The 25,050-nt window shown below is 33.7% G+C and overlaps 2 protein-coding genes across 2 annotated transcripts in view; one reads left to right on the top strand and one right to left on the bottom strand.

Moving 5' to 3' along the window:
* The window catches only part of LOC143567599 (protein MID1-COMPLEMENTING ACTIVITY 1-like), a 52,745-nt gene extending 34,069 nt beyond the window's left edge, over nt 1–18,676 (top strand). The window contains exon 8 of the mRNA XM_077053984.1: nt 18,667–18,676. The gene's annotated coding sequence lies outside the window, so the exon portion shown is untranslated. The remainder of the gene's footprint in view (nt 1–18,666) is intronic.
* On the bottom strand, nt 11,711–24,646 carry LOC143567594 (histidine kinase 1-like). The gene is made up of 14 exons (XM_077053979.1): nt 24,512–24,646; nt 23,934–24,104; nt 23,278–23,520; nt 18,843–19,637; nt 15,109–15,356; nt 14,847–15,006; nt 14,624–14,750; nt 14,425–14,514; nt 14,085–14,270; nt 13,940–14,009; nt 13,825–13,867; nt 13,598–13,738; nt 12,047–12,961; nt 11,711–11,952 (listed from the first exon to the last, which is right to left on the bottom strand). Exons 1-14 carry the CDS (start codon nt 24,644–24,646, stop codon nt 11,737–11,739), a joined length of 3,540 nt encoding a protein of 1,179 aa, XP_076910094.1. The 3' UTR covers nt 11,711–11,736.
* Nucleotides 24,647–25,050: the final 404 nt, after the last annotated feature.

Genomic DNA, 25,050 nt, shown 5'->3' with positions numbered 1-25,050 from the left:
TTGGATCTTATATATTGTAAATTGATATACATTATTCTCTTCATATTTTGTTTGTAGATTATAAACCCAATTCATATGCCAACATACTTGATTTTAAGTGGGCCTTAACTTCTTGCAGTTAACCCTGCCATACCCAGCAACTGTAGGTTCAAAGTTTTGTTTAAAAGTTGTACATGTTATATACCGCAACCTAAGGACTGTCTTGCCAGATATATTGTTGAGTAGGTGTTGAGTTATCTTTTTACCATTAAGAGTTCGTAAACTGCGTAATTGCAGTATTCTTCCCCTGTTGTATATAGAGCTGATTGCAGCATCACAAAAACATTATTTTGGGATGATTCTAAGGGCTGAATTGTTGAGGTAATACTAATTGGTCATGTGTTTATATGTATCTTTGAAGGGTTATGATGTGTATTCTGTAACATTTCGGGTTTTCCGTATTTGTTTTATTTTCGTTTTACCGTTGTACGAACGTTATTCGGATCCTAAATCTTTAATAATAATTTGCATTTATGAGTCATCTAGTTCCTAATGTTCATGTTAAGCCCTCCATGTTTTTAGACATTGTTTATTCATTAATTATAACAAAACAAGTTCAAATATTGCTCAATTACCAAACTAGAGGGACCATTATTGCACAAAACTCAAACACCCCCTCCAGTGGCTGGAGCGCCGCGCGATGAGGGTCTAGAAGCCGGCCACGCAGCGCTATGGTGATGCTGCACAGTCAGTTCGCAAGAAATCTTAGTTCGTTTTAGGTCGTTAGCTCGTTTTATGGCATGAAATCGGTTATTTTAAGCCCGCTTGAGAGAATTAAAAGCCAAGACATCATCTTATAACTGAAACATAAGTATAATATCGTTTATTATAATCCAAGAACAAATCTTTTTGATTATTTTAGTGATTCATTCCTTAAAAATCATATTTACTTGCTTAAACGGGCCAAAAAGGCCATAATTAGTTCGGTTTAGCTTTTTTCTATATAAACGAACCTAAACCTCTGCCACAAAACTTTACATAAACCCTAAGGAACATCCCTCAGCCATCACTAGCCCCTGCCATCTCATATTCTGCTCGTTTTTGGTGTTTTTTTGTTGAAGAACCGTTTAGAACTGGTTGACTTTGCAAGTTTAAGGACCTTTGACTCGTCATAATTCTTTATTCGTTCACTTTTCGGGTAAGTTGTAAACTGAGTTTTTGTTCATAAACATTCCCTAGTCAATAACCTTCAATCAATTTCTGAGATCAAAGGGTATTGGCTGGTCAATTGCTTTAAAACCCGTTAAAGGGCAAAACAGTCAACAAGTTTGACTTTAAGTTTTCTCATACTTCTGGTCGAATTCAACATTCTGTTTAGAAGACATTTATTCTCGTAACGAAATTTTAAGGCTACTGACCAAAACCCGATTTCCGAATCGCTGTTTAGATTCTGGTCAGTACCAGCTCGCTTAAATCTTAAATATAACATAACTTGAGTTTTAAACGTCTGTTTGGATTGATTCCAGCGGCCACGAGTTCCTTTTAATTCTATTATCATATCTCATAGATTCATATTCTGATCATTTATAACATTTGACCTGTAGTGGACGACTCGCTTATTCCATAGCTCGTTTAATCGCATTTACTAATCACTTATCATTGATCTAAGGCGAGTTTGATCATTCCCCTTTTTACACAATGTTTTCAAATGTTTTGGGTACATATGCGTACCCACTCATATTTTCTATCCTATATATATCCACAAACTCGCAAACATAGTCATTGTGTAAATATCAGTTGAATGTTATTTGCTAGTTGCTACTTGTTTAATTATTTACTTGACAACATTCGGAGAGGTCCAACATATCCCCTTTTTATAGGGTTCTCATTAGTATGATCATATGTAACACCCCGGCTAAAGCGGAAACGCCCGAGTGTGACGTACAGATTGTTCAAACACACGTGGCACTATTTGGTGACCATAATAACATTAATTATTAAAGTATCATGTAACACAAGTTCAAATAAAAATACAAATTGAAATCAAATCATAACAAAAACAAATGTCTCGTTTATTAAATAAGCTAGTTTTTCTAAGCGTCTTCTAGCCTTTCATCCTCTAATCACGGTACATGTAACATATGTATAAAATATGGTCAGCTATAAATATAGCTGGTGAGATTTCCACAGTTTAAATACTACGTAAAAAAAACCATACAATTCCATGAAAACTTGTGAAAAGCACATAAGGGTTCTTTACACTCTATGCAATGGACCTGAGCGTAAATAACAAACGAAGGTCCTTTCCAGTTGGGGATACCAACGTACTTGGATATGAGGTCCCTTTTCCACTCGATACAAATGGACCTGAGTGCAAAGGGGGGCGTATGATCATACTTAATGACGCAACCACTTGAATTCCACGTATATAACAATTAAGCAAATAAGCACACAAGTCCATGATTGAATTGTAGTTTGTAAGCAATCGAAGTAATAACACTTGAATTTTATAAAGGATATATATGCCACCCCAAAACATTAAAACATTTAAAAAGGGGTTGTGAAAAACTCACTTTATGATTAAGGTAATAAAAGAGGCTTGTAAGCGTTGAAGAATGCAACAACTGAATACGTCACGAAAGCCGAAGCGTGTGATCAATACCAAATAAAATAGATAGAAACAAGACTCAATCGATAACCTTACGTGATTGTATTTATTGTAAAACTTGTAATGAACATTTTATATTATTTTCTATTCTTTGATTATAATATTATTATTTAAGTCTTAACGAAAAATCGGTTATTAACATGATTTAAGTATTTTAACGGCGGGGATACGAAGTTTGTACATTTGAAATACTTGAACTAATGTTTACAAGTCGAAAAAATATAAATTTTGTTTTAACGAAAAGATTTTTGATATATTAAAGTTTACGTCGCAATTAATATACGATTTTTAGTTACGGCTTACGAGAATGAAAAACTTGGTTTCTAAGTGTGAAATGGTGAGTTATATTTTATATTTAATTTAGAAAATTTTTATTTAATTTAAAAAGGTTTTTATAAATTTATTATGATTTTTAAATGATTTAAAGTAAATTAATAGATAATAATTAAACTAATAAATTATATATATATATATATAAAAAACGCTCTGACCCGGGGTTTCGAACCCAGGTCTTGACATTAGCAGCTCGGAGTGTTACCAACGGGTCCAGGTGAATCATTCGTTAATGTTCTGGTTTTAATAATATATATATAGTATTAATTTCTAAAGGTTTCCAATAATATTAATAATAATATATGCAGTTACCAAAAATAAGAGAAAGGACGCTTGACCCGGGTCTGGTGTTTACAACATCACAGCCTTAACCAGTTGATCAATTCATTTTAGGTATAAGAAAATATATATAAATGTAGTATTTAAGATTCATCTTCTTCATCATAAGAACATGAACCCTAATTATTCAATTGAGGAATCTGTTCCATGTTCGTTTCAATTAGTTTAGGGGTTTTGTTTATTGGTGTAACGACATTATCAAGCATATAATCAATTTCTGAGATTGAAGGGTATTGGCTGGTCAATTGCTTTAAAACCCGTTAAAGAGCAAAACAGTCAACAAGTTTGACTTTAAGTTTTCTCATACTTCTGGTCGGATTCAACATTCTGTTTAGAAGACATTTATTCTCGTAACGAAATTTTAAGGCTACTGACCAAAACCCAACTTCCGACTCGCTGTTCGGATTCTGGTCAGTACCAGCTCGCTTAAATCTTAAATATAACATAACTTGAGTTTTAAACGTCTGTTTGGATTGATTCCAGCGGCCACGAGTTCGTTTTTAATTCTATTATCATATCTCACAGATTCATATTCTGATCATTTATAACATTTGACATGTAGTGGACGAATCGATTATTCCATAGCTCGTTTAATCGCATTTACTAATCACTTAATATTGATCTAAGGTGAGTTTGATCATTCCCCTTTTTATATACTGTTTTCAAATGTTTTGGGGACATATGCATACCTACTCATATTTTCTATCCTATATATATCCACAAACTCGCAAACATAATCATTGTGTGAATGTCAGTTGAATGCTATTTGCTAGTTGCTACATGTTTAATTATTTACTTACAACTGATGTGCTTGAAGTAGTTAATATTTATTAACTAAATTAACTAAAAATAAACACTAAGTAATACTCTAGACTCTCTAAAACTCGACTAAACTACTAACCGGCAAGTGAACCGATCGACTCTAGTAAAGCTAAGTAAGTCCGGATATAGAACCCACGAGACTCTTTAAATTACGTTTATTAGCTAATTAGACTCGACTGCAAAACACGACTTATTAATTATATTTTTTTGGGGGATTTAAAATACTAATTTAATACTATAATTAAAAACTAATTAAGAAAACAAGTAATTTAAACGAAAACGAAGTTTGTTATGAAAATAAGATGATGATGAGAAAACTACCTAGGCTAGATTCCCCTAAATTTCAGTAATGAATTGACTCGGGAAAATATTTAGTTATGGACTGGGATTGTAAAATAGACACTTAAAAGAAAACCCGAATAGGACTCCTGACCCTTCTCAAGAAAAACCTATGGATTTCTAATAAGTTTTAACGCACACCAGCATTAAAAATTAAGTTCGCTTACGGTTACCTAATTATTTATGACTTAGTTCCTTTATACGAAATCCTACCTTACATTGCGGAAATCAAATTTAACCAATCAAATTGATTGGTTTAATATATCAAATTGATTTGATAGACAAAGTTAACCAATCAAACCTAGACGGACTCCTTACGAAGAACTAAATCTAGTAATCCTGATCAACAAAGACCTACCAATAACCTAGCACCTTACAGCTATTTAGGTTAGCAGCACACTTAGGTTTATTTAATTAATAAGTATTATTCCTATGATCTTAGTGCACATCAATCATAAAATAATCAAAAACACAAAGTAATTGACCTAATAGCAACCTATCATAAAGACAAACAATAATCAAGGCAACTATGGAATAATAATAATTAATCAAACAATCCTAAATATCCATATGCATCAATTTAATATAAGTAAACCTTTTACTAGTTCATAAAACCATAATGATAAATAAATCCCAAATCAAAATACAACGTCAAAGTAAGTTCATCATAACCTAGGCAGTCTATAAAGTTTAGCCTAGCATCATATAATCAAACAAAACAATAATAGACGAAATCATGGCGACAATAAATAAGAACGGAAGAATAAAGGTGATAAAATACGGAGTCTTTGTCCTTGAATATTAAGCACTTCACCGTATGATTCCAAGCCTTCAAAACTGCTTATGGCCTCCTCCTATTGTTCACGGTTGCTCTCCCCTTCGATAATAATCCCTCAACACAAAAGATAATAATATTTATATTATAGTCGTACCTTCTCTTGCATCTTAAGGATCCTCCAAAAATAGTTGTTCCTTCCTTTAATTATGTTTATTTCCTTTTTCTTCAAATTTTCTTTACCGACTCATTCAACCAATCATAAAATAGGTGAGGCCAAAGTCCATTTAATTCATAAAATCTCCTTAACAGCTCACGTGCTCATATTATTTGATTTTGACATTCTACAACAATTTAAATTCATAATTAATAATAATAACCATTAATTAACAATAACATCCAAACTTTAATTCATGAATCATACGACACTTTCAAATATATGGAATTAATTCTTTGAAGACCATTAATACACATTTAAGAATGAATTTTTACTATGAACCAATTAAGAATAATATTCAATAAAAACATGGCTCAAAAGTATTTAATAGTGTAGAAATATTTATATAATAATATGTATATTTTAGATTATATCAAATATCCCTACACTTATCTTTTTTCGTCCCTGAAAAAGTTTAATTGCAATGGGATCAGAGTTCAGAGAAATACGGTCTTAAAAACATATTAGGTTATCTTAAAATTTAGAACAACGCAAAAATCACGATTGCCGATATTGTTGTCCACTTAAACCCAGCCACCAGCCTATCAAGCTCCCACGCACATTAAGCATTTAAGTTCATGTGATATCAAAAACCTATGGGTCTCACATCCTTAGAGTTAAGATCCACCTACCCCATCTCAAGCATAGTAAAGGCTATTAAAAATAATCGAGTTGAAGCAAACTGGTTCAACATATCACCGTAAGATAACAACCCCTTAATGGTAAGAAGAAAATGCACTTAGATGGAATTAATTGATGATAGGTCAAGTGAGGTCGTACGAGCATGCCCTAAATATTATTGGACTTTGTCCTATGTATGCCTAAGAAAATATTTATTGACTAGAAACTTTCGAGCCCCAATAGTGTATCATCGGAGTCGCCATCCCCTTGGTAACACGTAAACTCTCAGTCTCGTCTAGTATGTGCACTTTGGCCTCTTTTTCTATTTTTGAGAATGCTTCTTTGACATTTTTCATTACATAACTTTTCTCACTTTTTCTTTTCAGATCAACGTTTGGATTACTTTTTATTTATTATTTATTATTTATTTTTTTGTGTGCACTTAGGCATCTTTAACCTAAAAATATATAACTAATAGACTAAAGCTCGTATAAAATTGGACATTTGCGGGCGCCACCACTCTTTATTTATTTTCATAAAACGGAGTGGCGTGCTAATTTTATAGTGCATTCAATTCTCGTCACCTTAAGGTAATCATCCTATGGTAATACTCCCTATGCCTTATCGAATTTCAGCTTCACTATCCCCCATAGGATGAGAACCCACAAAATCAAAGATTAATTAGGTTTATTAAGAATATGCATTGAAAAACCTTTCAAGACTAGTTGGGCCTACCGATACATCTCAAGTTAAGTACTCTTTATTTTATATTATCTCATATTATTAGTAGTTTGAAAAACCGATTCCCGATAAGTATCCTCATCTCCCATTTATTTGCAAAAAGAAACAAAAACAAGGGACTTCAAAATTTTTTCATTTTTTTTAGTTATGACTCAAATGTCCTATCCCCACACTTAAATTTTGCATTGTCCTCAATGCAAGGATAAGGACGAAAAATAAAAATAAAATTGGAATACAAAAAAACAAAAACAAAAAATAAAAATAAAAATAAACAAGCAAGATAGATAATGGAAAAGACTTAGCTGGTAATATGCACATGAAAATTGATGCTAAAGTCTTCTTCCAAAGCTGCCCTCTAACTCCGAACGTGCGCATCAAACAAATATCCCTTTCTCTCACACACGAATGGAAGCGACAAAAACAACAATATCTAAAAACACAAAGTAATTGACCTAATAGCAACCTATCATAATGACAAACAATAATCAAGGCAACTATGGAATAATAATAATTAATCAAACAATCCTAAATATCCATATGCATCAATTTAATATAACTAAACATTTTACTAGTTCATAAAACCATAACGATAAATGAATCCCAAATCAAAATACAACGTCAAAGTAAGTTCATCATAACCTAGGCAGTCTATAAAGTTTAGCCTAGCATCATATAATTAAACAAAACAATAATAGACGAAATCATGGCGACAATAAATAAGAACGGAAGAATAAAGGTGATAAAATCCGGAGTCTTCGTCCTTGAATATTAAGCACTTCACCGTATGATTCCAAGCCTTCAAAACTGCTTATGGCCTCCTATTGTTCATGGTTGCTCTCCCCTTCAATAATAATCCCTCAACACAAAAGATAATAATATTTATATTATAGTCGTTCCTTCTCTTGCGTCTTAAGGATCCTCCAAAAATAGTTGTTCCTTCCTTTAATTATGTTTATTTCCTTTTTCTTCAAATTTTCTTTACCGACTCATTCAACCAATCATAAAATAGGTGAGGCCAAAGTCCATTTAATTCATAAAATCTCCTTAACAGCTCACGTGCTCATATTATTTGATTTTGACATTCTATAACAATTTAAATTCATAATTAATAATAATAACCATTAATTAACAATAACATCCAAACTTTAATTCATGAATTATACGACACTTTCAAATATATGGAATTAATTCTTTGAAGACCATTAATACACATTTAAGAATGAATTTTTACTATGAACCAATTAAGAATAATATTCAATAAAAACATGGCTCAAAAGTATTTAATAGTATAGAAATATTTATATAATAATATGTATATTTTAGACTATATCAACAACATTCGGAGAGGTCCAACATATCATTTTTGTATAGGGATCTCATTAGTATGATCATACGACCATTTTAGTAACCGGAGCCCGATTCGTTTGGCGAAGGTAAATCGACAATTTTAGTCATTGTAATCATTGCCCGATTCGCTTGGCAACGATTCATTGGCACACTAGTACAACTTGATTTTGGTTTGTTAAGGTTTGATTGATTATTACCACATAGATTGGTTTGCGCATTAACACTTATCATTTATCATTTATCTATTATATATATTATTGTTGTGTTAAAATTGGTGATCATCTCACTCAACATGTGTTGTTGACAAACTCCATTTTCTACGCATATGCAGGTTGCTTGTAATTGAATTTTGAAGTTGGACACTTAGACAAGACCTTAGGATATAAATAAGACTAACATTATTTGAGATTCCACTCATGTGTTAAAATTGTTTGTAATATTTGGATATTGTGTGTAATCTTGTCATAAAATAATTAATTAGATATTGTCACCTTTTATGTATGATATTATCTTCGAGCCGTGAGCAATCGAATCACGCCCCGGCATTTCCGCCTTAGGTTGGGGTGTGACACATTCAACAATGATCATAATTGTAATTAGGTAAGGTTTCTTTTTTATTCTTTGTAGAAATGCACAGATTTGAGGGGCGAAACACAACAAAGAGCTACGTATTTTAAAAAGAAGTAAAAGAGGGCTGTTCAGACTTCTAACAAGAAGCTAAGGCAGCAAGTTGTGCCTGATATGATAATGATGTTGTTAGACTAAGCGAAACATTAGCTAAATTCCAACTTTTGTGCATCCTTAACAAATCTCATGAACTAGCAAGTTTAAAATAAACTACATGGAATTCGAAGTTTCTAGAAACACTTCTTGAATGGTTATAGTTATTGGTCAAAACAACACATAATTTTGGGTCCAAATGGTGTAATTTAAATGAGATTATGGGTCAAATGGGTAAAATGTAAGGTTGTTAGAATGAAACCGCCGTAATACCCGTGGCGGTTTACTAAACACAAACTTGCGTAACGCACGGGTTATAAAACCTAGTTATATATTAATTTGCAACATCTTTTCACTGTTATGTGCATAAAGTGTTGTACTTCTTGCTGTTAATGTAGTGAATTATGAACTAAAAGTTGTACTTATGGTTAATTTTGTTGTTGTACATTTTTCTTTGGATTGAGCCTTTCATATTTGTTGGTTACACATATCAACCTTTCCACGTGTCCTTGTGAGTCACCTTTCCCCTTCCACGTGTCTCTGTGGGTCACCTTTTCCCTTTCACCCTTTTGTTTCTTAAAAAAGCCATTACAAGGAAAAGAACAAAAAGGTACCATTATTAAGTAGCTAGTAAGCTCCAACAACTACATCAGTTAAACCATTATTCAAACTATCAAAATACCAACCGGGTAATCCAAAAATAGAAGTGTCTCCAACTCCATTTCTGATCCAAATCAATACCAAGACATAGTCCCCACCCATAGCTGTCAATAGCGAATAGCGATAAAATGACCAATATTTAGTGCATAGCACTATAATCACGCTAAATGACGCTAAATGAAATAAAAATAGAAAACCCTAAATACCGCTATAATCACGCTAAATGACCAATATTTGAAGGGAGTGGCAGTGTTAGAATCGTATAATACCATGTTTGTTAAAAGACGAGACTTGTAAAGTCAGGACAAGAAGCCTATCATCAAGGGCTTCATGGACAAGCTACCTTGAACAGCTAACACTCATGAACACCACTCGGTGACTGCAAGTTCAAGAGTAAGAAGGATGAACCGGTAAGCTAGAAAGCTAGGGCGGTTCAAGAACAAGTGTGAATACAAGGAGCGCTCGTTTTGCAAGGATTAAGCAGGTTTCGGGGACGAAACCCTTTTAAGGGGGGAAGACTTGTAACGTCCACACTTTTCATTTTTGAGTTATTAAATAAAATAATATAATTTTTATTTAAATAAGTGTAGTGTATCGTTATTTAATCAAATTAAATAACACTAGGGAAAGGATAATGTTAAGGTGGATAGTGGGCTTGAAACGATTACGGGCTTAAGAGGGATTTTGGGCCTAGCCTATATAAAGAAACCAAAAACCCTAATCATCCTTATTTCATCATCTTCACCATCACACAGACACACACACACACCTCCTGCTCATACATACCTACAACATTCCTTTTCATTCATTCAAGATTTAAGAAGATTCGTTTAAGATTTTAAAGTAAACAAGATCTAATATATCCAAATCCATAAGTTAGTCGAGCTCAGTTGAAGAAAGGCATTACGATTAACTCAAAAAGGAATCGTCTACAGGTGAGTTCTAGCCCCCTTTTTCCTTTAAACATTTTTGGGGCTGTATGCATACTCGTATGTGAAAGAATAGATATATGTAATTTTAGTTAATTATATATATCTTATAAGGACGTGATTATATATTAATATGTATTTGAGTGTTTGAATGGTAGTTTATAGAATACAAAGAGTTAGGGAACAAACCCTACTAACGCTTGCGTAGAATGTTATATGAATATAAATGAGTATGAATGCTATGCATAGAAGAATGTGTATATGTTCATGCGTAGAGCCTTCGGGCCTCATGCATGCACAATAAGTCAGGATAGCAAATCCCTCTAACTTATATGGCTAGGTTATGAGCAAGAATAGACGGCTCGGCTATGAGCAAGGAAAGATGGCTCAGTTATGAGCAAGAATAGGAGGCTCGGTTATGAGCAAGCATATATGAAGATAGTTATGCAATGATTGATAGACAGACATAGAGAAAGTAAACAAAGACTATAAACATTATGTTATGTATAAATATATAAATGATGTGATGTATTTACAAACCGTATGTTATGAACAGTAAAGAAATGTTAGAGCTCACTCAGCGTATAGCTGGCTTTTAGTATGCATGCAGGTATTGTGATGATGTGGCAAGATCGAGGCGCGTACGAGGCTATCCATATTGAAGAATAGATAGAGAAGAAAGTTGTTAAGTAAAAGTTTTAAATTCCGCTGCAATTTGAATAAACTTCCGCTATAACAAACTAAGTTTGTGAGTAAATCCAATGCTAAAGCAGGGCACCCGGGCTCGGGGCCTTACAATTTTGAAAGGATTGAACAAATTGATTCGAAGGCATCAATCGGTGAAAAATCATGAATCGTCCATAGGTTGACCAAAAATCATGAATCGTAAATCAGTGAGCATCGATGATTATGTCTCCAATCAATCAATTCTCGTTCCCTAATTGGTATCGCGTGTTTTTTAAATTATAAAGTGACACAAAAAGGATGACACACAAATATTCTAAGTGTAGCCCATGTTTTTTTTTTCTTTTATACTTATGACACAAAATTATTGACACACAAAAATGTGTGTCATCGTTTCTTCGTGTTTTATAAAAGATGACATTTGTTTATGACACACATTTTTTACATGTAATAAAATCAGTGTGTATCATAATTCGCGTGCCATTAAAGGTCTCTTTTCTAGTAGTGCTTGTTGATTGTTTTCTACTACATTGTGTCATCACTTGTTGATTGTTTTCTGCTTCTAGGTCCTACACTTAGTTAAGGACAAAATGGTGGAAACCATAAGCTTGCAGTCTATTGGCTTTGTTAGATATGCATCCATTCCCACTTCTAAACACTTTGCTTCATCTGATGACATGGCATGTGCTGTCAGCGCGACGATGGGAATATGTGATACCGATTCCGTTTCTGCTTTTCGTATTGCTTTCGTTGCTTCATAGCCGTCCATCTTTGGCATCTGGCATGACAAATAGATAAACACAAGTTAGAACTTAGAAAACACCAATCTAGCCACATTTTGCTTATCCAATTGCAGTCAACGACCCGTGTACCTGACAGTCCATGAGTATCAAGTCATATCGCGTTTCTTTCTGAGTATTAAGAGCTTCAACTGCCTGCACACCATCTCCGACAACCACAACCTTAGCACCCATCTGCTCAAGCATCATAGTTGCTACTCTCTGCAGTATTGGTTGGTCTTCTGCCAACAAGATGTATAACCCTTCAAGATCCTTTTGACCAGTCTTGACTTTCTGATCTACTTGTTGCTCAGAGTTCGAGTTATCATTTGGAAAAGATGTCACTCGGCCCCACTCTGACCCGACTTCAGTTAGCTCAGGGAAGAAATTGCTAACCACTCCATATACTGCAAAGTTTTCTTGGTTTGTTTCTTCAATATGCGAGCTTCCGACTGAATTAGTTTCTGGTATTTCAGAATCATTTGAACTCTTTGTGTGTGTAGTATCGATTTGAATAGTAGCGTGTGCATCAGTCCACATGATATTCTTTTTCGACTGGTCAAGGCTGCTTTCTTTAATAACAGCTTCAATGATGTGCGTCATTTTTGTCTTGTATAATGGCCCATTTACCATTAACAAATGCCCTCGTCTTCGAAGCTCAATCTTGATTGTATTAGAAGTGTCGTGGTTTAGTATCCAAGCAAACTTTGCCCTTGTGTTGATTGCATCTAGGAAGTTGAGCTGTTCCTTCCATATGTCTGTGGTAATGTTAAGCATTCCAATATCAATTACTATGATGAAAATTGCCATTTTTGCCCCTTCCTTTCTTAAGAATTCTGCTTCTAAAGGCTCGTATGTCAAGTTTTGCGTGTATGTGGGTTTAAAGAGTTCCTGAAGTACGTGTGTCAGCTCATTCCACTCGTTTGCTTCCCAGATGGGCACTTCGTGTTTAAGTAGCCAGCACGAAAGAATTGATCTACTTGTTTTTCCATTGAGTGCTAGCACCACCTGTGTTTCAGTTACAATGAAAAATTATCTTCTTTAGAGCCCACACTTTTAGTTAGTTATGTTTAATGGTTCTATGAAGTTGTAGTTATTGCAAGTTCATGTTTTTCTTGAGCCCACTTTTCCTATGCCAAATTTGTAAAAAAAATATACACACAAGTCACTAAACTCAATATTGATGGATATGTTAAATTCCCTAAACATTTGTGAAAGAATATTAAAATAATGTGTTCTAGGGGCCAAAAACTTTAATGAAATACCCTTCAACTTTTTGCGTAAAAAAATTTTTACCATTGAAATTTTTTTATAAAAAAGTTTATGCCATCTTATACAATAAAATAATCATACATATCATGTTTTTACATACTTGAAATCTGAAATAAACAAGTAATTATTTTAATTTTTCTTTAGAAATCACTTGTATTTTAGACAATTTTGAGACTTTAACATACGTGACTTTTTCATGCATTTTTGACAAGTTTAAAGACTTTAATAAAATAAAATTAGATTGAACAACTCTTTCATCTAAAATAAGAGAATATGTTGGTTTTATAGCGTGAAAGATAATAAATATGAGAAATCATGATTAATAGAACCACTTCTCACATAATACCACTTTGTACAAGATAAGTACTTCACCTTCAAGTTATGCTGTGCAAATTTAAGTCTATAGCTTTCTCTTGGTATATCTGTCGGTGTGTTGAGTAGAAGATATAGTTGCATCAGAGTCCCTGATCCATTTTTCTTGACAACTCTTATTTCTCCACCCATCTTGTCAACCTGTTAATACAATTCTCTTTGTGAAAAATATTAAGTTTTAAAACCAAAACCAAATAGGTTCAATCTCATTGTGGCATATTTCTCACCAAGGTTCGAACTATGCATAACCCAAGACCCGTTCCACCATGCCTGAAATCGTTAAGTAGATTCATTAATTTGTATGTAGAACTATAAAAAAAGGTGTATTCAGGTGCTGCTTACAGTCTAGTTGTTGAGGGGTCTGCCTGTTCAAAACTTTCAAATACTGATTCCCATTTGCTCGGATCGATCCCTATATGTCAATAAAGATGAATGAGAACAAAGGATATAAATGGTCTTGTGGGTTGGTATGAATTAAGGTTCATACCACAGCCAGTATCTTCAACTTCAAAGAAAAGAATCATTGTGTTGTCATTCTTGCAGCTTTTTTTCTCATTCCTTTTTATCTTTTTTTGGTATGCAGACCATAAAGCTCTCTGATCGACATAGAAGTTCTCGTTAGGACTGAAAGAGTTAAGATTCTCGCACCATCCTCTCAGAATAATGTATCCCGCTGTAAGTCAAATGCAAATATTAATCGTTTTTATGTTTCTGATAAAAGCAGAAAACTAGTGAAAGCTGGATTCAAATCTGACTCAGCCAACCCTTGAAGGTTATATATGTGACAATTAATTAGAACTATTCTTGAAACTGAAAATTACACTTACATGTTGTAAACTTGATTGAGTTACTGATTAAATTTGCAAATATTTGTACAACTCTACCCGAGTCTCCACGAACTACTTTTGGCATATCATCTGATGGCATCCAACAAACATCAAAACATATTATTAACCATTAACGTAATGAACTCATCTACCAAATTCTTTTTTAGTATTAGATTTTATGATACTGTTAAATTAGTACCGGAGAGATCTATGATGGCTTCCACATTGCGGTTCTTGCATTGCACAGAAAACATATCCACAAGTCCTTCAAGTTCTCGCCCCAAATCATACTCGGCTTCTTCTAGAACCAGTTTTCCAGATTCAACCTGTTATTTATTAAACTATCAACTAAAGTTTCTATAAAAATTTAAGCTATATTAGCTGAAAAACATGCAATTTGTTAGGTGGTTTTACACTTTTACCTTACTAATATCCAAAATGTTGTTGAGAAGTCTTAGGAGAGCTGTTGAGCATCTACGGATTTGAGTGATTGTAGCGTATTGTTCGTTTGTTAGAGAATCATCACATAGAAGAATATCAAGCAATCCTATGACGGCAGCCATTGGTGTTCTAAGTTCATGACTGTTTCAAACACAAATGCTCATATTAGAGTCCATATCATTTGACCATCATGGATGAAGTTTTGAAGAACATACAGACTGAAAGATTACAAGTAGAGCAGACCTCATGTTGGCTAAAAACTGACTTTTGAAATTGCTTGATGCTTCTGCCTTCCTTCGAGCATCTAAATGGCTAATTAGTTCTGCACGTAGTTTCATTTCTTTTGATACTCCATTTGTTAATATAAAAATACAAATGCATCCCACAACTAGTATGCACACAGATGCAGATATTAATATGATGAATGTTTTGATTTCCCTTGCATCCACCTTCCCCATTATGTTCTTCCGTGGAATACATAGAACTCCCACCTACATAATCTCTTGTAAATATGGGCAATATCATTGAAATAATGATCAAAATTTTGAATAAAATGATTTAGGAAAATTGAATTTTAATAATTCGAGAAATGACCAATTAACCAAAAATAATACATACTCGCAAATGAGCAATGTAGTGACACTCCTAACTTTCATGTTCGTGGACAAGGACAATCTCACATAACTTTATAAAAGTAACTCCGCATGCGGCGTGCCTTTTATTCAACAATAGTTTGATTTTATCTCAATCAATTAAACAAACTTACCCAGCAAAACCCTACTAATAGCATAGCTATAATTGGTAGTGTGAAATGAGGGTAAACGTTTTCTTTATCTCATAGGATAGATAAGTTGTTCCTGTGAGACCCTCGACTACATAAGCCTTTTTTGATGTGTACAATATAGCAACCCACTTAACAACAAATGTAGCTAAGCTAAGATAGTTAAAGGAACAACCAAATAGAAGTACCCATAATGGTAGTTACAGCTATCATAAGGTGGTGAGTAAACTATACTAGAAAGATTATAGAGTAAAGATATAAGAAAAGGTAGCACTAGCTCCCTTAAAAATACATATACACTCCCTTAATTAAATTAGTAAATATAGTCTATACATGCTATGCATTGTTAAGTTTCGAAACAACAAAATTGAAAGTTAAGAACAAACAAAGTTGATTTGTTTTTAGTAGAATTGTCCTTGCCAGTGAAACAAGATTCTCATTTAATCACTTTTAGCAGTGGCGGACGCGACACGTAAATTGACTACCTTTTGATGAGGCAAGGAGACCGACGTTGGTGGAAGGACTGCAAAGTCATACCTGGGGAGGCAGTTGTGACTCAACATCGACTACTAGTGACAGATATAGCCTTCAGAAATAAGCTGACTGTTCGAGAGAAGAAAGGTGCACCGAGAATTCGATGGGGAAATTTGAAGGACGAAAATCTCCTACTGTTTAAGGATAAACTCATACTGCATACGCGGGCTCGACTAAATGGGGACTCAACTCATATATGGGAAGCTATGGAGACAAAGATCATCCAAGTAGCAAAGGAGACTCTCGGGGTCACAACAGGAAAGACAAGTGGGCATAAGGAGTCTTGGTGGTGGAATGACGCAGTGCAAGACAAGATAAGGGACAAACAAGGATGTTTTAGGGAGCTAATGAGGTGCACGAATGAGGAGGAGCGAGTGGAATTGAGGGACAACTACAAAACGGCCAAGATAGAGGCGAAGAAGGCAGTGGCGGAAGCAAAGAAGGCGGCCTTTAAACGGATGTATGAAAGTCTAGAAACAAAAGAGGGGGAACATGCTATGTTTAAGATTGCCAAAGCCAGGGAGCGTAGAAGGCAAGATCTAGGACCGGTGAAGTTCATAAAGGATACAGATGGGCATGTACTGGTCAAGGAGCAGGACATCAAGCTAAGATGGCAAACCTACTTCCACAATCTTTTTAACAATGGGAGAGCTTACCAAGAAGAACATGACAACACAAACTTTCAACGACAACAATCGAATAACTGCTACTGCCGACGGATCACACGAGAAGAGGTGAAGGATGCACTTAGGAGGATGGGAAGGTCTAACGCGGTTGGCCCAGACAACATACCAATCGAGGTGTGGAAGTGTCTGGGGGAGGAAGGAGTCATGTGGTTAACTACTCTGTTCAATAGTATTCTCAAATCAGGTAAGATGCCAGACCAGTGGAGGAGGAGCGTTGTAGTCCCTATCTATAAGAACAAAGGAGACGCCCAATGTTGTGGTAACTACCGAGGAATCAAACTACTAAGTCATACTATGAAGCTATGGGAAAGAGTGATTGAGGTTAGACTTAGACGAGAAACTCAGGTTACGGTCAACCAATTTGGCTTCATGCCGGGGCGTTCCACCACAGAGGCAATACACCTTATAAGAAGATTGATGGAAAAGTATAGGGAGAAGAAGCGTGATCTACATATGGTGTTTATTGACCTAGAAAAGGCATACGACAGTGTGCCACGACAGGTGCTCTGGGAGTGCTTGGAGGGTAGAAGAGTGCCCAGGAAATACATAGAGATAATTATGGATATGTATACTAGGAGTGAAACAAGTGTCCGTGCGCCAGTAGGGGATACTGATTTCTTTCCTGTAGAGGTAGGTCTTCACCAGGGGTTAGCGTTGAGCCCGTTTCTTTTTGCAGTAGTCTTGGATGAGTTGTCAAAGTCGATTCAGGGGACTCTCCCGTGGTGCATGATGTTCGCAGACGATATTGTGTTACTTGCTGAGAAAAAACAAGATCTAAACATGAGGCTTGAGGAGTGGCGAACAACCTTAGAGACAAAAGGTTTAAAGATTAGCCGATCTAAGACGGAGTACCTCCACTGTGATTTTGGTGGGATAAACGACAATGAAGACGCACAGATCACAATTGAAGGGCAGGTGGTCCCGCAGGTAACGAAGTTCAAGTATTTAGGATCATTTGTACAGAGCGATGGGGAATTAGACAGTGATGTGACCCACCGAGTTCAGGTAGGATGGTGTAGATGGAAAGCAGCCACAGGTATATTGTGCGACAAGAGTTTCCCGACTAAACTAAAGGGAAAATTCTATAGGGTGGCAGTTAGACCTGCAATGCTATATGGAACAGATTGTTGGGCCATCAAGAAGGCACAAGTGCGGAAGATGGAGGTAGTAGAAATGAGAATGCTACGTTGGATGTGTGGGCACACAAGGCTAGACCGAATAAGAAACGTTGTGTTTCGCGAGAGATTAGGGGTGGCGAACATAGCAGACAAGATAAGAGAGTGGAGATTGAGATGGTTTGGACATGTAAAGAGAAGACAGACGACGAATCCTGTTAGATCCGTAGAAAACATTACTATAGAGGGGAGGAGGGGTAGAGGACGACCGAAATTGACTTGGGATGAGAGGATTAGACATGATTTGATAGACCTAAACCTCTCCGAGGACATGGTTGAGGATAGGAATTCGTGGAGAAGTAGAATTAAAGTTAAGGATTTTTAGAGAGATTTGAATACCTTAGGGCTTAGACTTAATTTATTTAGGTCACATACCATAATGGTATTTCCCTTACATATATTATTATAATTATTATTAGTTTTTATATAGCTGTTAAACTGTGATCTTATTATTAATATTATTATAATTAGTAGTAGTTTTTATATAACTGTTAAACTTTGATTTCCTTTATTTTGCTTCATACACATGTACTTAGAGCCGAGGGTCTCTCTGGAAGCCACCTCTTTATTCCTTTGGATAGAGGTACAGTGTGCCTACATCCCACCCTCCCCAGACCCTACTTATAGCTTTGCTGTCGGTGGGATTGTACTGGGCATGATTGATTGATTGATTGTCCTTGCCAGTGAAACCGGGATTGTCATTAGTCACATTGCCGGTACGGATTACTATCCGTCAAATAGGTAATTATATATAGTTTGCATTAGTAAAATCTAATTTGCCAAAAAAATGAAATGGCATACCATTGGGAGTCTTGTTAAGTTTAAGAAAAATGAATCTATATAATAGCGTTGGTCGCCAAGGATGGCGTTAGCCGATAGAACCTCATGATTCAGTGGCAGCTTATCATGATAGGTTTTGTTCAACCACTTGGCTGCAGACTGTATGATTTCATCTTGAGAATCTTCAGCCATTGTGAGTGTGGGCCCACTTGATGAGTTTCTCAACAAGGGTGTACTTGAAGAAGTTGCAAGCAACCACCCCTTTTGAGAAGTCAAATAAATATGTCCACCATGAAGATCCACTAGCTCTTTCATTAACTGACCGACGCTATACAAAGCGGTAGTAACACCCACAACCGCTACTATACTTCCCCTATCCTCATCCCAGACCGGCAAAGCAGCCGAAAGCAAGGGCGAGTTTGTAAATTTACTCACAGCCACATGCCAAGAAGCTGCACCATCAGGAACCTGAGATATCCCTGCAATATTAATCAGCTCATCAGGTGGGATCTCCTTCTGTTTTCCTGTCTTTCTACCTGTGTCGGGATCCAACGGTTCTCGATACCAGACTGCAGATACATTACCGTGTATCATCTGATCATTCCACCCTTGATCATGAGGTGAAGATCTGTTCATGCTATAAGGTTCAACCATGGTGTAGTTATCTAAATTAGAGTATATATAATATGTGTTCTTGTCTCTTAGGTCTCGATGAAATGCCTGAACGAACCCGTTTCGGTACTTTATCGACATTGAGTTGAGAGCTTTGCGGCTTGAGAAAAGTGCCCATGTGACATCCCTCATAACTTCATACAACTGAAACATGATTTAGACATAAGCATGATGAATACACACACATACATATATAGAGAGAGGATCAAGAGAAAACTCATCTTTAGAGAGAAAACTAAAAAACTCCTAAAGAATTATTTTTAATTAAAAATAAAAAAATATTTTCAAAATTATGTTTTAGCCATTATTCTTATATTTCACTCGAAAAATATAAAAAAATAAAAAAAAACAAAAAAAAACTGTTGTAATGCACATACATATTACTGTGCGATACCGTTGTATTACACATGTGTATTACTATGTATTTTTGAGTTTAATAGTGTTTTATTGCATATATTCAATATTTGTGTATTATATATGTGTAATAGTGTTGTATTATATGGAAAAAAAAATAATAATAAAATAACAGTCGATGTGGTGCACATGTGCGTTAATGTTGTATTACACATACGTACTAATGTGTATTCAATGTGTGTATTAGTCTTATATTGCATATATACAATAGTGTGTATCAAATATGTGCAATAGTGTTGTATTCTATGCAATACAAACATTTTTGCATATATGCAATGCACAGTATTACACATGCGCACTATACCGACGAGGTTACCGACAATGTTTTTTTTTTGAACCAATAACAACATATAAGAATAATGGAAAAAGAAACTTCAAAATTTTTTTTTTTAAAAAGTTAAAAATAGTTTTTTAGAAGTTTTTAGGAGTTTTTAAGTTTTCTCTTTAAGAGGAGTTTTCACTATAACCCACCCCTATACACACACACACACACATTAGTTTTTATCCTCCGTATTACATGGTTGTTTTACATTATTCATTTATAATATTTATATGTTTTTTTATTTTAATTTAATTTATTATAAAGTAATTTAATAATATACGTAATATTTGATAATGAAAGGATTTCATAAATAACTGAGATGTTATAACCCGGTTTAAAAGCTTTATAGGTTTGGTGAGACCCATGACCCGTTATTTTTTTTTACTATAATTGTATCTTAGTTATAAATTATATCTTTAAAAAAAACAAGATATTAATTTTTAGTATATCTCTATGTTATAGAATTTTCATATCAAATATTTGGTGAGATTAATTTTTAATTTAATGAGATGTTATAACCTGTTTAAGGGCTATCTGGATTTGGTGAGGCTCATACCCGTGAATTTAGGTCAAAAGCATGAGAAGACTCTATTTACAAATTAAGCAATCTAGTGGTTTGACAGAATGTAGGGAACAACCAAAAAGCTTTTAAAGGTTTCGTTTATATATATTTAAGATATTTATTTATTTATTTAATAAATATATATATATATATATCCACTAAGCATAATGTTATTTGTATATAATCGGAGTTATGCATATCACCATTAAGTTTAGCTACATCTTATGGTTGCTTTAACAAAAAATAAATATTCTTTATTATTATATTTTAACAGTTAGAAGATACTTTAAGTTCAACATCTCTTTTCCGAACCAATCTTGATAATATTTATTCATAATGATACAGTTATGGTTACAAAATAAAATGAATAATTAATAGATCTAATTGAGACCTCTGTTGTACACGTCACTAACATATGTTTATACATGTATTCAAGTGAGTTCATAAAGGAACAAAAATCAAAGTCATTTTACAATCCAAAAACGTATTAACGTTTTAGTCAAACATATGTTATTTTTATTTACTAACATAACAAACATATCAATATTCAATAACAAACAGGTTATATATATATATATTTATTGGATCAGATCACACAAATATGGTTGTAGTTTTGTAGTTAAAAGAGTTTGAGGGATTAACGTTTCTAAGGTTTGAGAGAAATTAAGCAAAATAAGCAGATAAAGGATGAATAAATGTGATATATTATTCAAAAATTCAAAGTTTTGAATTATAACTACAATTTTTTTTTATAAAAAACTTTAATTATTAAGAGTTCATTCAGGTTTTTAAATAATTTAAGAGTTCTAATATTCATCCTATATATCTATATATCTATTAAAGCAATTCATTTTACTACATTCTTATTGGAGTGATCTTAGTAATTTTCATAAATAAGAATGCATTCTTAGAATTTTCTCCTAATCTAATAAATGAAAAATAAAATTTAATATTCAAGATTGGATAACCTTTAAGCTCCTAATAAATTTGGCTAAGTTTTTTCTTTACAAAAAAGTATTTATGATATACATAAAATATTCACCAAGTATAGAATCCTAGCCAACCCGTGTGCTACACAGGTGAAAATAGAAAATTCGTCAATTGAAAACACACACACACACATTATATAACTATTTGAAGAAATATAATGATACTGGTTTTTCAATAAACGGATTATTTTACATAAGTCTATCAAAATAAAAAAAAAGATGACCATAGATGAAAATTTATTAATTTGTACTTTTGAATTTAATAATTATAAGATATTACTAATATGAATATTAATGAAAAGGCTATTGCATTAGTTTAAATTGAAACTACATCCATACAATTCCTGTGTTTTCTAAACCAAAGTAACATGTAAAGACAAATTGAGTAATAAAAGATTAAGATATGATATAAATTGTTAGTTAAAGCATACGATAATATTGAAAAAAGCATTTAGTAAGACATATTTATATTAAAACATCCAAATTGTGAAATTTTTATTAAATGGTTCTTGAAAATATATTTACAACTTAAAACATCAAACTAAAAAAAAAATTTAATTTTGTTAATATGCTAAAAAGCGTCTGCAAAACCTAGTATATATATATATATATATATATATATAGTGGAGGTTTCAAATGAGATCCACTTTAAGTTTTAAGAAACTCAATGTAACAATTTTTTTTGAATTTTTTTTACACATGCGTAATATATGTAGGTTATATATACGTAAAAAAAATTACAGAATTTTTTACGCACCGAGTCGACTTTTTACATATTTGTAACGAACGCAAAAATTAGTGTAATCACTTATATATTTATTCCCTCTCCTACTTTAATTTTTGTAATAAGATTTAATCTCAACTACATAATTTAATCCATTTAATTAATTGTGTGGCCAATAATAGAGTTCTTAAGATCATTCTTAATCCGTTCTCCATCTCTATAATTACATTAAAAACATCATCTTTTATCTCTTATTTTCAATTAAATAATACTTTTTTATACTTTTATTATTACCTTTTCTCTCATTCACTAACAATCACTTTTAAAAACATTAAAAAATTATAGAGATGAACAGTGTGCTTCTCCAAATTTAATCATAAACAGTAACATTTTCTCTCTTCTATTCTTACTACCACTTTTAACTATCTCTAAAAATTGAAGAATCCCCTCACATAATTTAGAGAATCCATTGAGAATGCTCTAAATTCTTAAAACTCAACAAGGTTTTTAAAATATCTCTCCTTATATATATATATATATATATATATATTTATTTATTTATTTATTTATATTTACTTTTGAATCACTGAAATTCAAATTTGATAAGACTTATCAACTAATTTGTTGATAATTATAAAAAGTTAATTATTCTAATATTCAAACTAGAGATAGAACAATGATACAAACTTAAAAGCAAATTACAAACCAAATAATAGTAATAAATTCTTGACACTCAAGAAACTTTAGTAATATTAGAATATTAGATTACAAACCTCTATTTCTTGTGCTTGGTTTTCAGCTTTGCCATATTTTCTGATCACATATTCTGAAAGTCTAACTTGAGATGTGGTTATTTCAACTGTTGAGTTCAAGATCTTCCACATACGTAATAAGGGACGCTGCAAAAGCTCGTATCGAAGGCCATGTGCCAAAGAATTTAGTGACGTTCTTGTGTAAACTTTGGTGAAATGCCACGTGAGAAGTGTTAGTAGACCTATAAGAATTGCCAGCATCACCTGAAAATTATAAAAAAAAATTATACATATATATGAAAATTAACAAGCTTTTACACCATTCATTAGTGGTTCATATAGGATTCAACTAAATATTTCTAAGCATTTTATGGAAGTTTTTGTGCTTTTAGACACTTCGCTACGCTCCTTGCGCGAACTATCAAGCTTGCTTGGTTGGCAAGTGAACCCTATAGAGTTTGGTGAAAAACTTTAAAGAGCTCACTTGTCACCAAACAAACTTGCCGAGTTCATTTACCACATTAGTAAACTCTAAAACAAATTGCAAGAATTTGCGTGAGTTCGCATAAAAGTAGTTAAAGGTAAAATAAGCTAATTTTAAAAAATGTCAAAAGAAGTAGTTAACTGAACCGCAAACCACCAACTAATCCAAAACATGAACTAGTTATTTTTTTTACCATGATAGCTATGCGCGCTACACAAACACTGTAGCATGGGAACTCTTCTTGATTAATATTGCTATTTGAGCTTCTTCTCCGACGAGCAGACACATGGTTTCTTCCCGATGAACTCGCAATTGCAGAAATTTGACCGAGCATTCGTGTAACAGCGGATGCCATGCCAACTAGCTAGGGTGATCATGCATGTAGTTTGCTAAGGTATTTGATCACTAGTCTCAATATTAAGGATCGAATCTTACACGTGACATGATCAGTGGGGTGATGTGGATTGTGCACGCACACACACTTGCACATATATTTAATAATTTGGGTGTGTTAATTGGAAGGCACCATCGAATTTTCTAAGGGGATAATAGGACAAGGTGGGTTTCTTTTTAGTCATATATATTTATATTTCCACCTTTTGAACTTACGGATACGGATACGGATACGAATTGATGACTTAATTATGATGGGCGCATGTTTATGTTTGGAGTATGATCCAAACAAAATAGCAAGATAATAAAATTAAAAGAGAAGCAATCCCCAAAATAATCATCAAAATCCATCCGGTTTCATCTAGTCCTTTGCAAAACCACTCGGTCCGCCTGATTATTGTACACCGATAAACAACCGACGCTAGCTTGTGTGATACCTGACAAAAATGTTCCTGGCGAGTCGCCCGCTTTTTTGACAGCCTGACAAGAATGTTGCCAGCGGCACCCAGTCATTTCAAAATGAAGCATGCAACTACATTTTCGCATCCAGGCTGCTACTGGATTTTTCTAGGCGTTACCCAGTTAATTTTCAAAACATGCGACAACTACTTTTTTCGAATCTGGATAGCTATGGGATTAACCTAGACGGATTTTTTTTTTCGTTTAAGACCTTCAAAATGGTTGAGCCGTCGTAAGTCGTAACTGACCAATCAACAATGATTTTTACCAAAGTTATTTTTTTTTATCTATCGAAAGAAAGGATATGACTAGAGACCTTTGTTGTTAGTTGGTAGGCCCTTTCAATAAACAACATGCCTCTAACCTATAGGAGGGTACGGTTTGCCTTCTATGTGCAAATCATTTTCACATGATTATTTTTAAGGTTATAAAGCTTTTCTCTTTATGTCCCCAACAGT

Source organism: Bidens hawaiensis, unplaced genomic scaffold, assembly GCF_021521415.1.
Source record: "Bidens hawaiensis isolate Kalapana, Puna unplaced genomic scaffold, B.hawaiensis_p1.1 tig00023454_1, whole genome shotgun sequence".
Lineage (NCBI taxonomy): Eukaryota > Viridiplantae > Streptophyta > Magnoliopsida > Asterales > Asteraceae > Bidens > Bidens hawaiensis.
This window is presented reverse-complemented; position numbering and strand designations above follow the sequence as displayed.